The sequence below is a fragment of the Stenella coeruleoalba genome (assembly GCF_951394435.1).
Source record: "Stenella coeruleoalba genome assembly, chromosome: 19".
NCBI lineage: Eukaryota > Metazoa > Chordata > Mammalia > Artiodactyla > Delphinidae > Stenella > Stenella coeruleoalba.
In genome coordinates, this window is record NC_137165.1 from 1,086,410 (window position 1) to 1,101,860 (window position 15,451).

Sequence of the window (15,451 nt, forward strand, 5' to 3'; positions counted from 1 at the left end):
GCTATTTCCCTGTTGTGGGCTCACGGCCAGCCCTCCTGCCCTGCCACCTCCCTTCTGAGCTGGGCCCAAGGAGGACAGGCTGATCCCAGAGGCCCCCCACAGAAAGGCTTCTGGGAGCCAGGGAGCTTAGTCCTTCCCCTGCGGTGGCCCAGCAAGCCCGCGGCCACGTCAGGGCCAGAACTCGGGGAACCCAGTGCCCCTTGGGTCTGGCTCCTGGGGTCGGGCCCCAGTGGATAAGAAGGGAGGTGGTGGTGGGTCAGAAGAGCTCGGGGCCCCCCTCCTCTGCTGGCAGGTGGGAGGGAGGGAGCACGGACGAGGCAGCCCCTAGTCCAGCAGCCACCATTGCCTTTTCTCCCTGCTGCTCCTCCAGGACCTGGGAAGCGCCGAGCGCTTGGGGAGGGCTCCGTGGGGCAGCTGGGGGAGCTGGCAGCTGCCCTGGAGGTGGAGGTGGGAGTCGGAGCTGGGGCTCGTCTCCCTGTGAGAGCCCTCAGCGGGGTCTTTGCACCTGGTGTGGTGGCAGCCATGGCCACCTGCCTCCCCCGCCCATAAGCCTCCTCATGTTTGGGGGAGGTCCTCACCCTTCCCCTCAGTAGGAACTTCTTAAAACCATCTTTTCTTATTTCTGGGTTTCTCTCCCTGATATCAGTGTCTAATAGCCTAGCTGATAGAAAAGAGGGGGGAAGTTGTTATTCTGGCCCTGGCCAGGCAGCCTGGCGGTGCTCCTCATGGGCAGCCCTGGAGGTGGCCTGCCTGCCCCACAGCCCGCCATCAAGATGTGCTTCTCTCTGGCCCCCTCTTGCCTCTAAAAGTAACCTTGCTATTTTGAAACCACCTCCTCCGGAGCTTTTCTCCCTGCTTTCCTGGATCAGTCACCCTCTGAGACCAGGCTCCTGGCTGCCTCTGTCGTCCCAGCTGTCTTAAAGGAGTGTCTCCTGCCTGTCCCCACCCCCCAGCCCCCCGCCCTCCCCCCGCCCAGCTGGATATCCTCTGAGAAGAGCAGGCCTGTCACCGCTCCTCCCTGGAGATGGGTCAGTGGGAAGGCGGGCTGTGAGGGCCGGGCTGAGGCAGTGCACACCCTGTCCTCTGCTGTAATCAGCTGTCTGCACAGCTGTGAGAGGTCCAGGTGACTGAGGAGAAGCACAGAGGGTCAGAAAGGACCGTGGGATGCAGGGACACTCCCTGCTGCCTTCCTCTGCCCCCAGAGTGACTGACTCCCTGCCCCATCTTCTTCCTCTCGCAGCCCACAACCCTCCCTCAGGGCACCATCAACATGAACCAGTGCACAGACGTGGTGGATGGGGAGGGCCGCACGGGCCAGAAGTTCTCCCTGTGCATTCTGACCCCCGAGAAGGAGCACTTCATCCGGGCAGAGACCAAGGAGATCATCAGCGGGTGAGTTCGCTCTGCACGTCTTGGGAAGAGGGGCCCTCGCCTGCCAGCAGCTCCTTGGACCAGGACTCTTAGGCACGACAGCTGGCGTTGCCCTCACTTTCTGCCCCGTGTGTTTCCTCTTCTGAGTCCCTCTCTTCACCCACACTGGCCTCACCCTCCACCCACCTTTGCTTCATCCCCATGTCCACACACTCGCCAGGCTGCCCCTGCATGTCCTGCTCCCCCAGCGGCCTCCCTCTGCTGGCGCTGGCGCATCTTCCCAGCCTCTCTCTGGGGTCTGCGCTCCATTCTCACTGCGCTCCAACCATCTATCGCTCAGCCACGAGGGGCTCAGTTTCCAGAGCTCATCCGACCTCGCCTCCCTCCTGCCTGAAAGCCCCTGGGGCCCTTCTCAGCCCCGCAGCCTTTGCCCCCACCGCCCTGTCCCTCCTTGCTGAGCTGCTTGTCACCGCACGCCCCCTGCTGCCTCGCCCCAGCTCCTCGCCTTCGTTCCCGCCCTCCCCTCTGTCTGCAGTGACCCTCTGTCCCCAAAGCTGTGACGTCTCTGGGAAGCCCTCCACTGCGACGCGTGTGGCTCCATCAGCTGGCGCTCATAAAGGGCGGGGCTTGTCTGAGTGGAGGAGGCCTGTGTCTCCCTCGTGTGCCCCGTGCCTGCCTATGGGAGTCACCGCAGGGTGACCGCACGCACTGCCTTCCTCAGCCGAGGGGAAGGGACAGAGTTCTGGGTCACCTGCTCCCCCAGCATGCCTTGGCAAGAGGCTTGGGGAAGCCCTAGGAAGTAGAGGGGCCCAGATTTTCAGGCAGCCAATAGGCCAGCGGGCTGAGCTCTGTGCTCTGAGCCCTGCCACATCTGCCTTCTGGGAGCCCTGCTCCTGGGGCACCTGCCACCAGTCCTGTGCACCCAGCCACACACGGTACGTGACACGGTTCGTGACACGGTACGTGACATGGTACATGACAGCGAGCAGGTGCCCCGGCCCTGCCGGGAGCTTGGGTGCTGGGTCATGCAGAATCCCGTCATCCTTTAAGGTGAAAATGAAAAAGTGAACCAGAGGGGTTGGGGGACTGGGCTGATTATTACAGCACAGAAGACAGAGAATTAGAATGTCAGACACTTTGCTTTCAACAGATTGAAGGCTGCTGAGAGCCCTGGCCTGGGGTTCAGGGCTTCAGCTGCAGCCTGCCCAAGGCTGCTGAGTGAGAAAGTGAGAGTGTGGCCAGGAGACCCTGTTCTTGCTGAGGTGGGCGTGGAGCAGAGGCCAGACTCGTGCTGCCAAGGGGCTCAGAGGCCCCCTCCGGGGTACCAGCTCACCCCAAGTCCTCGTCTCCTGGGCAGAGGCAGGTTTGCGTTTCTGACTCTAGGGCCTAACAGAAGGACCACTTTCACTGCTACTCCTTAATCCTCGTCTTAGAACCTTGTGGTTTAAGAGTGTAAAGGGTTTTACAAGCCCTCGTTCTGCGGTTGGGAGACTGAGGTCCAGGACATGAAGGGAGCCTAGTCACTCCAGGCGTGAGTGACAGCACGGAGCCATTTGCACGTCCTGGTTCACACTTGCTGCCATGGCCTTGTCTGGCAGGCACGCCTGGCCGAGGTTCCATTGCCCAACTGGATTCCTTGAGGAGATCTGTTCCCTGCCACTTGGGAGCTGGGTCCTAGGGAGGGGTCTGGGTGACGTTGGATGGGAAAGGGGTGTCTGAGGTCCCCAGGACAACAGGGAGCATGTGAGCTGGGGCCCAAGGTCAGTGATGTAGTGGCGTGCCATGTGGTCTCTGGCCTCTCTGATGGGACCCTCCGTCAGGCACTTGGCAGGGTCCTCGTCTCAGTCCCTGAGCCCCTTTCCCACAGTCACTCCTATATGCATGTACAGGGCCTGCCATTCCTGTGCAGCGTGGGTAGACAAGGTCGTTAGCGGGTGAGATACCAGCTGTGTGTCCTGGGGGTCCTGAGGCTGGAGCCTAGTGTCGTGGCTTGGTGGCAAACCCAGAGCCGGAGCCAGTTACCTGGCACTCTTCCCCTCCCCTCATCCTGGGCTGGGCCTCGCTGCTTCCTGCCCAGTGCGAGGGCTCCTGCAACCCTGGGGACAGACTGTGTCTGCATCTTCTCTCCCTCCTCTGCCCTGCCCTTGGCCTCCTGGGTCTGAGCACCTGGCAAGGCTCCTTGCTGGGTAACCTCATCTGTGGGCTCTGGGGCCCCCACATGAGTCCCTAAAGAGGTGCTGACTTCAAGGGAGAGGAGTAGAGAACAGTCCCTTCTGCCTTCTTTCCGGGGTCTTCTCTGAATGGAGACCCCTGGATGGCCAGAGGCAGCCGCGTCTGTCCCAGAGCTGATGGCGAGAGTCTTTCCCTGTCCCCTCACAGCAGGAGGTGCCGCTCCACCTGGCTCTTCAGAGGAGGTGAGATTTGGCAGGAGTTGGCAAGGGGGCTCTTCAGTGCCTCTGGCGGGGCTGGGTCCCAGCTGCCCCTCCTCTCCATACCGCTGCCTTTGAGCTCTGCCCTCAGAGTTGAGGGGCCCCTCTACCGTGTCCCTGGCGCCCACATTCACCACCAGCCGCGTGTGTTCATTCCCCGCACTCATCTCTTTCCTGGGTGTATTTTAACGTCTGTAACCCATCTGGGTAGCACCAGACACATGCTGCTGGGCTGCTGTGAGGAACCCCAGTACAGGGGACACGGCCCATTATCTGTGCCTGGACTGGGCATCCCCCAACCTCTGGCCACGGCACCGCTGAGTGGGGCAGGCCGGGCCCACCCTCGCCCTGCGCTCCATCCCTGAGTCTCCGGGGGCTCCACTTAGTCAGCAGCGTAGCCGCGGGGCAGATCTTCTCTCCTTTCCCGTGAGGCCCTGTCCTGCGAGGTGCACAGGTTTGCCCAGCTCGTTAGTGTTGCCATTCAAGAGCGACTGGGCCAGCGTGCAGAGGCTCCGGGCACCCCGAAGGCTCTGCCCCTCCCTGCCACGGCCCCCACTCCTGGGGCCCTGCGGGATGAGGTGACTTTGCCGAGCAGTCTCTCCTCCCCTCCCCTCCCTTCCCCGGTAAAGCTTGAAGAGGGGCCCTCAGCAGGCGTGGTTCCTTGGTGTGAACTTCCCAGAGGAAATTCAGCCCCCGTGGCAGGCTAGAAAGCAGGTCTCTTAACCCCACAAGCACGCGAACTCCTTAGGTTACCTGAAGGAAGGCCTTGGAGAGTGCTCGTCTGCTGCTGTGCAGATTCAGCCGTGGCCTCCTTTCTTGCTTCGAGGACCACAGGCGCAGGACCTGTGCGTCAGGTCTGCACAGTGCAGGGATTGTTCATTCTCTCAGCAAACTGAGAATGCCCTGCTCTTGCTGGGCTGGGCCTCACCTCGGATGCTGGGATGCCCCACACCCAATCCTGCTCTCCCAGCTGACAGCTGTCAGCAGCACGACCAGCACAGCCCCCTAGGCTGTCCCAGAAGCCGACTATGACCAGCCTCCACCCCGCCCCCCTCCCCCGCAAATGAAAGAAGCACCTCTGAGAACTAAAGACCAGACCCCTTCTCCCTGCCCCAGGCTTGGGGTGCCGGTCATTGCTACAGCCAGGGCCCTGACCGTGCAGACCCTGCCTTGTACAGCAGCTCAGCCAGCGCCACCAGGTCGTCAGCCTAGGCTGGCAGCAGGCCCAACACGGACCCTGGGGTTCTGGGAAGAAGTGGCCCAGTGTCTCCTGCAGTACCTTCCCCTGTGGAGAAAGCACTGGGGCTGCCCTTCGCCACCACACCTCCTTCTTTCCCCTTCCTCCAACCTTCCCAGCTATTACGAAGCTCCAGTGAGGCAAGCAGTGGTCATGTCACGGCCTAATCCAGCCCCTGGCATCAGAGACCAGGAGACAGAAGCCCAGAGGCCTGGGAGCCACCTGGGGTCATGGTTTGGGGGTGGCAGAGCCAGATCTGAATCCAAGCCTCCTGCCTCATTCCCTGTTCTTCCCACGCTCCCCCGTGGCCTTCCCTGCTGCTGGTCCAGCATGTGGGCCCTGGTATGGGTCCCTGGACAGGGTCCCTGGGCAGCTCTGCTGGGCCTTCCCCAAAACCGAGGTGCCCAGCGCCCTCCCTGTGCAAGTCGGGCCCAGAGGTGAGCGAATGAGTCTGGGAGGTCAGATGCGCAGCCCCCTGAAGTGACCCGCTGTGGGGAAGTTCAGTAGCAGAGTCCCGGGTTCCTTCCTCGAGTGGAGTCCAGGCCCCAGAGGAAGGTCAGTAGTAGAAACAGTGCCGAGTCCTTGGCAGGGGCCTGCGGTCAGGCCTCCCGCCGCACCAGCGTGGAGCCCGCCCCATCTCAAGGCCTGAAGGGCCTCCCCGCCTGCGCTGTGGTCATCGTGGGGTCAGCGCCTGGGAGTGGCCTCGGCTCAGTCTGTGCTCGTCCCGGCTGCGCTGCTGGGTTTCCTGCCCTGGCAGTGACAGCTCTGATCTGAGTGGTGCTCTGCCTTGCTCTGGTGCCTGGAGGCTGGGTGGGCACCGGCGGGGTCCTGGTCCCTGAGAGCAGGGTCTGACTGGCGCTCCCCCCTCCTCTTTCCCCAGCTGGCTGGAGATGCTCACAGTCTATCCCAGGACCAACAAGCAGAACCAGAAGAAGAAGCGGAAGGTGGAGCCCCCCACACCACAGGTGAGGGCGGGGCTGCCAGCTGGCATCCCCTTGGTGGAGCTGGGGCAAAGAGAGTGCGCCCTAGGAGGTTGGGGGGCTTCAGTACCCAGCCTAGAATAGGGTGCAAGGGAAAGGGGTCACGTCAGGGGTGAGGTGGCCATCAGCCCTGGGGTCCTTTCCTTCCTTCTGTTGGTCTGTGAGCTGCACACTCCTCTCCGAGCCACAAGGCAGGACCCCTACTGGGAGGGGGTGGCCTGCTGTGGAGCTGCCCCCAGAGGCATCCACCCTGCAGGCAGGGGGTTCGCAGCAGTAGCACAGTGCGTGTCCCTCCCCCGACCGTCCTGCCAGCTGCTGGGGAGCCGGGAGGAAAGGTTTCAGCTCAGCTCCACTTCCCACACAGAGATGATTCTGCAGACAGCAGGCTGAACAGGGGGGCTGGGCAGGGGGGTCCTAGAGTGTCCCAGCCAAGTGAGGGGCTCTTGAGGGGCCCCACTTATGCTCTGGGTTGACCATAAATGGAAAACACTGGCACTGGCCTTGATTTTGTGCCTCTGCCTCAGATCCCATGAGACCAGAGTGGGAGGTGGCTGGGGTGGTCCCACCAGGTCCAGCCCTTCCCTCCCTGGCTGGCCTGTAGGGGCTCAGGGCACTGGAGGGATTCAGGGACTCAGTGAGCTGATTTGCAAAATGGGCCTGTTGAAGTCTAGTTCTCGGCTACTCGTGTGTGTGGAAGGAAGTACTGGGCCCGTCCTGGGTGCTCAGTGCAGTTGACCCTGGAACACATGGGCTTGAGCTCTGTGGGCCCACTTTATGTGGGTTGTTTTCAATAGTAAATCCTGCAGGACTACACGGTCCGCGGTTGGTTGGAGCCGCGGACATGGAGGAACCGCGGATACAGAGAGCCGACTCTAAGTCGTGCTGGATATTTGACCGCTCAGAGGGGGCAGCGCTCCAACCCCTGCTTGTTCAAAGGGCCAACTGTACATGTGATTCCTTTCCTCTCTGCCCCAAACTTTCCTGTTACTCAGTTGTCTTGCCTGATTGAGCCTCACAGCACCCCTGAGAGTGAACAGGATGGTGATCGGGGGTCCCGTGAGCATCTCACAAGCCCCAGAGCCTGACAGCCCTCCCGTGGAGAACCTGGCTACCCTCTGGGGCTCATCAGTCCCTGCTGGCTCCTCTGGGCTTCCCTGGGTGACAGAGGTCTGGGCAGGAGAGGGAGGTGTGTGCTGGCCCGGTCCCCTTTCTCCTGCACGCCCCCTCAAGACTCCCCTGGCCACGCCTGCTCTGGGCTGCTGCACAGGCCCTCCTGCTGATGGAGTGTGGCCCCGGCCTGCTCTCAGCCGATGGTCCTTGTCTGCCTTCTGCCCACCCTCCCCGAAGGGTCCCAGGCCAGCATCCCCCTGGAAGGTAGTGTCCCTGGCAGGAAGTCGGCAAAATGGAATTGCACGCGTTCCTAGAGACAGAAGGTGGAGCTTCCTGCTGGGGAACAGCAGACACACAGGCAAATCCCCCAAAGCTTCCTGATTTGAGAGAAAACCCCAGGCGGAATAAGGGTGTTTAGAGTTCCATCGCGTTTCCATAGCGATGCCTTGGAAACAGTGTTGGAGCAGAGCTCCTGCCTCCAAATAAGGCAAATACACATACAGAAGGCACTTTCAACCAGGCCGGGGAATTTGGTTGTGTCCCTGCCCAGTTGTCCCTTCCCCTGTGACATCCTCTCCCCGCAAATGCTGCTTCACATTTTGGGTTGGTAGCAGGAGCCATGTGATTGCAGGGTGGGGAGATCACCCTCTTCCCTGAGGGTCTCTTAGAGCCCAGGGTACTGAGGTCCTAGCCTCCTCTGCTCGACCTACGGCAGGCAGGGTGTCTCTTCCTTCTGCCCTGGCTCCCCTGAGCATCCCATTCAAGGCTGCTGATTTCTGGAAGCTGTGAGCCTTCATCAGGGACAACCCCCTGTCAGTCAGTCTCGTGGAGGGCTGTGGGGCCTGTCCAGAGGAGACTTGGGTCCGGGGGGCGGGGGAGGGTCTCTGGGCAGGCCTCCCCTCCACAGCCCAAGATGCAGCTGTGGGAAAAGCCTAATGCCTTAGGGGCCCCCATAGAGACAAGAACCCAAGACCCCATACCTAGCCTTTTTCTCATGGCCCCGGAGTTTGGGATCAAACCAGCTGGGGGCTGGAGGTGTCCCTTTGCTGCACCCCATGCTCTAGGAACTCAGGCGGGCAGGGGAGCCCGGAGTCCTGTTTCGAGGAGGGTGTCGAGGCATTTGGGAGCTGGGGCCTTGGAGCGTGCAGGCACCCCTCAGGCATGAGGGGGGATGAGGATTGGGCTGTGGGGGAGAGCAGACGTCCTCTCTGCCGGGGGCGGGGGTCCCAGCAGAGCCCAGCGCAGTGGGGGAGACAGGCTGGCCCTGACCAGAGTCTCCGAGGCTGGAGCCTGAGAGGCACAGGCTCCCGGGAGCTGCTTCTTGCTCAGGCTGTTTGAGGAAAGACTTCCTGGTAACGAGGTGCCTGGAGAGGAGGAGTGATCATCCACTCAGGGTGTAACCAGCGGCCCTTGCCTCCCTCTCCCCAAAGCCCAGAGCTGGGACTCGGGTGAGGCCAGGGGCCATGTGTCTCCCAGCCCCGTGTGCAGGCCAGGGGCTGGATCCTCTGTCTCCCTACCTGCTCAGGCTCTTGGCCCTTGCTTCTTGGCGCTTCTTCAAAGACCCATAAAACAGCAGACCTTTCTCCATGAGTGAGGCCCCACGTCAGGTCCAGGGCCCGGCCCACCTCAGGGCCATACGTGTGCTGTCAGCTGCCACCTCTTCTCAGGTATCTTATTTTCCACTTGGGTGCTTGCTGCCGTACCCACTCCGGGTCAGGACCCTCCTTCTCACTGGGTCCCTGCTCAGCTTCCATGCCCTGGAGGTAGAAAGCAAGGCTTTCTGTGAAACTCCCTCCAGAGGGGCCTGCTTAGCATGTGGAGGCTTCAGAGGCCCCTTGACTGGGGCCTGCCTTCCTGCCCTGCTTCCTCTTTCGTCTCTGCTTTGAAAACCCTTTCTGAGCAGCCAAACAGCACAGACTTTATTATGGCACTGACAGCCCTGGACGTGCAGCTGTCCCAGCCACACAGAGACAGCACCTGGGAGCCTGGGTGTCCCCTCTTTCCTCTCACACAGGCACCAGGGATCTGTGTTGGCGTGCGCCCCGGCACCCTCCCTCCCGTGATGGTGACGCCTGGGGGGTGGGGGTGGTGCCGTGTGGCCCTGGCCCAGCCCCTGCGAAGTCTGCTGTCCACCCAGCTGCGCTGGAGAGAAGCGACTTTACTTAGAAACCAGCCCCTCTCCTGCAAGCCACAGTGGCTTTGTTCCTGCCGCTAGACTGCCCTCCTGTCCCTGCTGACTCGGTGAGGCTTGGCATAGAGGCAGGAGAAAGCAGGGCTACCAAAAGGAGAAAAAAGCTCCCTGTGGGCCTTGGCCGCCGTCCAGAGAACCCCAGGGCCCCTGTTCTCTGGGGTGAGTCCCCAGAAGTGGGAGCCTGGGAGGGATCTGTGGGTGCAACCAGCCCTGTGCAGGTTGAGGGCCCAGGCCCAGGAGGCAGGTCTGGGAGCGCTTGGTGCTGGGAAATGTGTTCCTTAAGCTCCCAGTCACTGCCCCTTGCATGTCAGGCCTGGAATTTCCTCTGCCTCTTGAGGATCCTTGCAAGCCCACTCCCTACCCAGTGCTGGGCTCACCCCAGGCATCAGAGAGGGGTATGCATGTGCCAGGGTGCTACACTCATGGCGTGGGGCTGAGAGCACTGGCAGGAAGGGCCTTCCATCATGGGCACAGCGCCGCCCCTCCCCCTCAACCCTTTTTGGCGGCCTCTGTCTCCCTTGGTTGTCTCCCTTGGTCCAGCCTCCCCTCCACAGAGGGGACAGATGCACCGAGCAAGGTCTTCAGGTCACCCCCGCCCAGCTCTGCAGGAGGAATCTCAGTGCCACCCTGGGCCCGGCAGAGCCACGCCCAGCCTCTGAGCACAAACCTCAGGTTGTTGGGAGGGGGCAGGGCAGTGGCACCCAGAACGGCTTCTGCTTAGGAAAGCGTCACCGCTGGGGTGTGGAGCAGGGGCCCCAGGGCCAGGCTTTCTCGGGTCATTGGAGCTGGTTCTGTTTTAGTGTCAGGAAACTGTCAGAAACCACACCATGTTCTTCCAAGTCCACTTCTTCCATGGTGGGTCAGAGCTCTCGGGAATCTCCAGCTGGGGAGTCAGGTCTGCTAATGGCTCTGCCTGAATGGGCGGTCAGGTGTATCCTGGGTCTGTGGGAAGAGTCATCCTGGCTTTATCCCATCCCAGGAAGCCTGAGATCCTTGCAGAACTAAGGAAACTTTGGACCTGGTGAAATGCCTGTCTCTCACTTTGGGACACAGGGTGCCTGGGCTGCTTGGTGGCTCCTCAGGGGTGCCCGTACAACGTGAAGCCCCCTCTTGGGCCTTTCTCCTGCTCCCGGGGTGCCTGGTGGTGGAAAGTGCTCAGAGCCCCACTCTGCCTCTTACTGGCCGGGCGAGCGTGGGCTGCCGCCTCCTCTCAGCCCAGGCATCCTCCCCTGCGGGGTGGTTGGTGAGGGCTGGAGGGTGCGGCGCCCCGAGAGCCCAGCAGGTGGTCCCTGTGTTTTGGGGAAAGACAGCTGAGATGTGCCTCATTTCTGGGGGCACCCAGAGCCATCCTGCTGGCAGCCCCTCAGCAGCAGGCACCCCAGTGCTCTGGGTGGGCAGGGACTCGGGCCCAGGGCCCGAGCAGGTGCTGCATGGTGGCGGGGGTCCCAGCCCTGCCCTGTCTGGGCTCTAGGCTTGCAGTGTGGAGTTACGGTTCTCTGTGTGCTCTGGCCTTGGACTCTGTGTCTGGCTAAGTACCTCTCGCACAAATGCTTCTCCCTTGGGGCAGCACCAGCTCTGGCCTGGGTTCCCACCTGGGGTGCTAGTTGGGGCTGCAGAAGAGAAAAAGCTTCCAGCCCAACCAGGACATCTCTGTTCTGAGCCTTCCCTTCTGGCATTCTGGGCCTCTGACATGGTGTAGTTGACCTTGGTAGCCAGGTACCCGGGCGGCTCAGCCCGTGTGCTCCCAGGCCCGCACGGACACCGCTCTCCCCTGCAGGAGCCAGGGCCGGCCAAGATGGCTGTCACCAGCAGCAGCAGCAGCAGCAGCATCCCCAGTGCTGAGAAGGTTCCCACCACCAAGTCCACACTCTGGCAGGAAGAAATGAGGGCCAAGGACCAGCCCGATGGGAGCAGCCCGAGTCCAGCTCAGAGTCCCAGCCAGAGCCAGCCTCCTGTGGCCAGCACCCTGAGGGAGCCAGGGCTGGAGAGCAGAGATGGTAAGTGGTGGCCGGGCTGGCCCTCGGGCCCACCTGTCCTGGTGCCCCAGCTGGAAGCACTAGAATGGGCCTCCCGACAGAGCTGGTTCTGGGACTCGGGGCCTCTGAGCCGATCGTGAGCCCCGGGCCTCAGGCTCCCTCACCTTGTGTCCGTCAGCCCCGGGCTGGGCCTGGCCTGGTGTGGGACCTGGGTCGCTGGCCTCCAGCCATTGCCCTGCCCCTCCCCTGTAGCTCTTTTAGTCCTACCTGTAAAGGAGGAAGACAGCACCTGCTCTGTGAGCCCCAGGCAGGTGTCGTGTAATCAGGATGCTCTGTAACGAGGTCTGTGTACAAGGGGGCCTCTGGTTCCTGTGTCTCATGGCTGCTTCGTCTTCAAGTCCCCGTTATCTCTGGAAGCCCACTGTGTCCTGAGAGCAGCAGCAGTGAGGGCTGTCTCGTCCTGCTCTGTCCCATTCTGCCCAGGCGCCTGGGTGAAGCAGGGGAAGAGGATGCTGGGGAGGAAATGGTTGACATGACTGCGCTTCTCCACCTAGCACTTGGAGTTGCCTGAGCAGAAGCGGGGCGGCAGCCTCAGCCTCCCTCGTCCAGGCCCTAGAGGGCTCTGCACGAGACAGGCTGGCTTTTCCCTTTACACCTGTCCAGGCCACTAGAGGCGCATGGACAGTTGGGACCCAGCTCGTTCAGGTGAAATGCATCTTGTACGGGCTCTGGATAGAAGGTCCCTCAGCCCTCCCCAGGCAGCACACGCCCATCCACATCCAGAACCGTTCACTCCTCTCACTCCTGCCAAGGTGCTTCTCTGCCCGTCCCTCCAAAAATGTACTAAAAGGTTGCGTGGCTAGTTGGCCCCTGGATTCCTCCTTGATGTTCGGTAGGAAGTAGTTGTTGCTGGGACGTCTCTCCTGGGAGAATCCTGCTCTCCCAGCGGAGCCCCCAGTCTAGAAGCTCAGGGAGCCCCTGACAGTCTGTCAGCGGCAGCCCGGTAGGGAGAGGCAGATAAGGGTAGGTTCCTCTCCTGGGGCTCTGCCCTGGGGGGGCCACGCCAGCCTTTGGAGGTGGGAGGTAGAGAGGTGGCCTGTTTGGATCTGCGTGCCTTCTTGGAAAGTCCTCAACCAGAGGTGGCAGCCGGCCCAGCATGTCTCCTGCCCCTCTTCCAGAGGAGAGCACCTCGAGCAGCGAGCGTGTGGACTGTGGCCGCAAGGTCCGGGTGGAGAGCGGCTACTTCTCCCTGGAGAAGACCAAGCAGGACGCGAAGGCCGAGGAGCAGCCGCTGCCGCCGCCGCTCTCCCCGCCCAGCCCCGGCACTCCCACCAACAGGTACAGTGGCTCCGGCCCGCCCTCCCGGGAGCTTGGCCGTCCCCTTCCTCCCCCAGGTCCTCAGCCCTCTGGCCGAACCGTCTGCAGTGGCTCCTTCGGCTCCCTGGACACAGCCAGCCGGCCCCCTACCCACGTGGACTCCGGCAGCGCTGGGGGGCGGGGTGCAGAGAGACCGGGGCGCGCCTCTGCCTTTAAAGCCAGCAGGCAGTATGCCACCCTGGCCGACGTCCCTAAGGCCATCAGGATCAGCCACCGAGAAGCTTTCCAGGTGGAGAGAAGGCGGCTGGAGCGTAGGACTCGGGCCCGAAGCCCTGGCAGGGAAGAGGTGGCCCGTCTGTTTGGCAACGAGCGGAGGTAAGGGCGGTGGGGGGGCGACTGGAGGGCCATGTGCTCGCAAACGTGGGTGCACACTCTCCCACCCTTGCAGCCCCTGCCGTGCACACTCACATTCTCTTAGACACACACCCACCTGTGCACCCTCACACACGTGCATTCCGTCACATTCTCGTACACCCTCACACACTTTGTTACATGTTTCCTCCCTGCGCCCCCCCCCGCCCCAACACACACACACACACACACAAACACACACACACACACACACACACACACACACGAGTGCCTGGGGAGAGACAGGGTTTGGAGATGGGCCTGGGCCAGGGCTGGTGGAGGTGTGGGACTTGACTGTGGTCTGAGGGTAGGAGGGCCCTTCCCTCGTTCCCCTGGAGAGTGGGGGGCAAGATCTTGCAAGGTTCCATCTTGGAGGCTTCAGGCCCAGGCCCGGCCCAGAGTGCCCCAGTGCCCCTGCCAGTAGGAGCTTCCACTCCTGAGTCTATAAATGGGGCGTCTGCCCAGCAAGAGGGTTCGCACCCAGCTGCGTGGGCTGCTGGCGGGATGTGAACCTCTCCAAACGATTCATGTTCTGGAAAAAGAAAATCCATAGTTTTCATTACATTTCCAAAGAAGTTGTTTTCTAAGAAAGAGGTTCAGACCCAAGTTCCACAAGTGTCTGTGGAGTGTCCTGCTGCCGCCCTCCCCCTGCCCAAGCCCAGCTCAGGGTTGGGGCGAGCTTTGGGGACAGACTGGGTGGCCCTGGGCTCCCCCTCGAGGGGTTGGCTGGGAGCAGGTTGCTTTGCTCTCCTGCTCTCTTGCTTCTTAGCACCACCTGCTCTCCCAAATGTGCCCTCCAGCACTAGGAAGAGAGAGAAGGAAACAAGGTGCCTCAGTGCTGGGGAGGGGGAAGCTTACCTGTACTGGGGGGCGCCCTCCAGTGTCTGTCCGCCTGGTTCATTAGTAACCTTGAGAGATGTATGACCACCCTGGTATGCAGGGGCAGAGACGGGGGCGCAGAAGCAGGGCGGCTCCTCACGGGAACTGCCTGGGACAGCAGAGCCACGACATAAACCCCAGGCCGGACCTGGGAACGGGAGGGCCCTGCTGCCAGGATGGACCCGGGATAGGGCCGAGGCTGTCCTGAGCGCACTTAAGTATAAGTGAATGGACTTGCCAGAAGTATAAGTCAACGGACTTGCCAGATGTAGGCGGCCAGTCTTCTTGCTGCATCCTGGAGGCCCCTGAGTGGGCAGCCACACCTGGTTTGGCGGGGACCAAAGAATTAACATTCAGCGCACCTGCTTGGCTTGGAGTTCCCTCTCAGCTAGCAGCCCAGGCTACACGGCATCTCTGGGGCTTTGCTTCCGCCTGCTCTTCGCTACCACGGGATGTGCTTTCACCTGGTGCAGGCTGCCCTGGGGCCCCTCCGCGCTGCATCCTAACACTGTCACGTCACTTTCCTACTGACCCCTCATGACATCTGACTGGCTGCTGTCACTCTCCGAGGCCTGCTTTCTGGTCCTGAGTAGCCGCCCCTCCCAGTGCTGGACTGGATTCCTGTCTCTGGTGATGTAGAACAGAACCCCACGTGGGCAGGACGCCGGCCACAGCTACCCAGAGTGGCAGCTGCCCGGGGGCCCGACTGGGGGGCCTCAGGGGTGGGTTTCCTGACGAGCCCTGGCCCGGAAGTAATCCTTCTCGGATGGCGAGCTGCTGCCGACTGAGCGTGGGGGGCCCTGGCCCTGGTTGAACTGCTGGTGACTGACCCCAGAACCAGCTGCCGGCGGTCCTGTCTGCGCCTTGGCTGGCAGCCTGGAGAGGTCGGGTTCCGTCCCATCACTGGCCCACCTGGGAGGCCTTTGCTGTCACACCTGCAGGGCTTCAATGGACCCAAGTTTCAAAGGCCCCACTTGGCAGAGTCAACCGTGGCTGACTCCCTGGCAGGTGGCGCCGCCCTGTCCGCTCCTCTGACCCCCTCGCGGCCATGGCCGGCTCGCAGCATGCGATTGCCTGTGCCTTGCCGGGCGCTGCTGCTCAAGGCCTTCCTGGGGCTTCTGGCCCCGGGGTCGTTGGAAGAGCTCTCGTTCTGCATGTGGCGGCACCGAGGCCTGCGAGCGGGCCTGGAGTGTCCTCTAAACCCGGCAGGTCGGCTGGGGACAGGCCACCTCAGCCGCCCGGCCAGCCCGAGCACCCGCGAGAGCTCCCCGTGGTTCCCAGGCCCTCCCGCCGCCCCGGCTTCCCGCGCTCGCTCGCTCCCCTGCTGCCCCCTCGGCCGCACCGCTGCTGGCCCCGCAGGCTGCCTGCGGACAGCTCTGTCCTTGGAGGAGACTCCGCAGGAGCTGAGAGCGCCGCAGGCCCTGGCTTCACAGGGAGCCGGGTCCCCAGGAGTTCTGCCTTCCTGAGGAAGAAGCCCTGAGAGCCACCTGTACTGTGCGCCTCCCGAGGGCGAGCTGGCCTCCGGGGCCTCGGGATGGGGGCCGGTTCCC

General features: G+C 62.4%; 1 protein-coding gene across 3 annotated transcripts in view; it reads left to right on the top strand.

The window, feature by feature from the left end:
• Positions 1-15,451, top strand: part of MPRIP (myosin phosphatase Rho interacting protein) — a 131,095-nt gene that overhangs the window by 80,587 nt on the left and 35,057 nt on the right. For 2 of the 3 annotated variants that reach the window (XM_079905900.1, XM_079905899.1), the window contains exons 4-7: positions 1,241-1,392; positions 5,918-6,002; positions 11,096-11,315; positions 12,473-12,632. In XM_079905900.1, coding sequence (XP_079762026.1) covers positions 1,241-1,392; positions 5,918-6,002; positions 11,096-11,315; positions 12,473-12,632 — 617 coding nt within the window. Of the gene's footprint in view, positions 1-1,240; positions 1,393-5,917; positions 6,003-11,095; positions 11,316-12,472; positions 12,987-15,451 lie in introns of all 3 variants that reach the window. The other variant, XM_079905901.1, reaches the window with a different exon arrangement.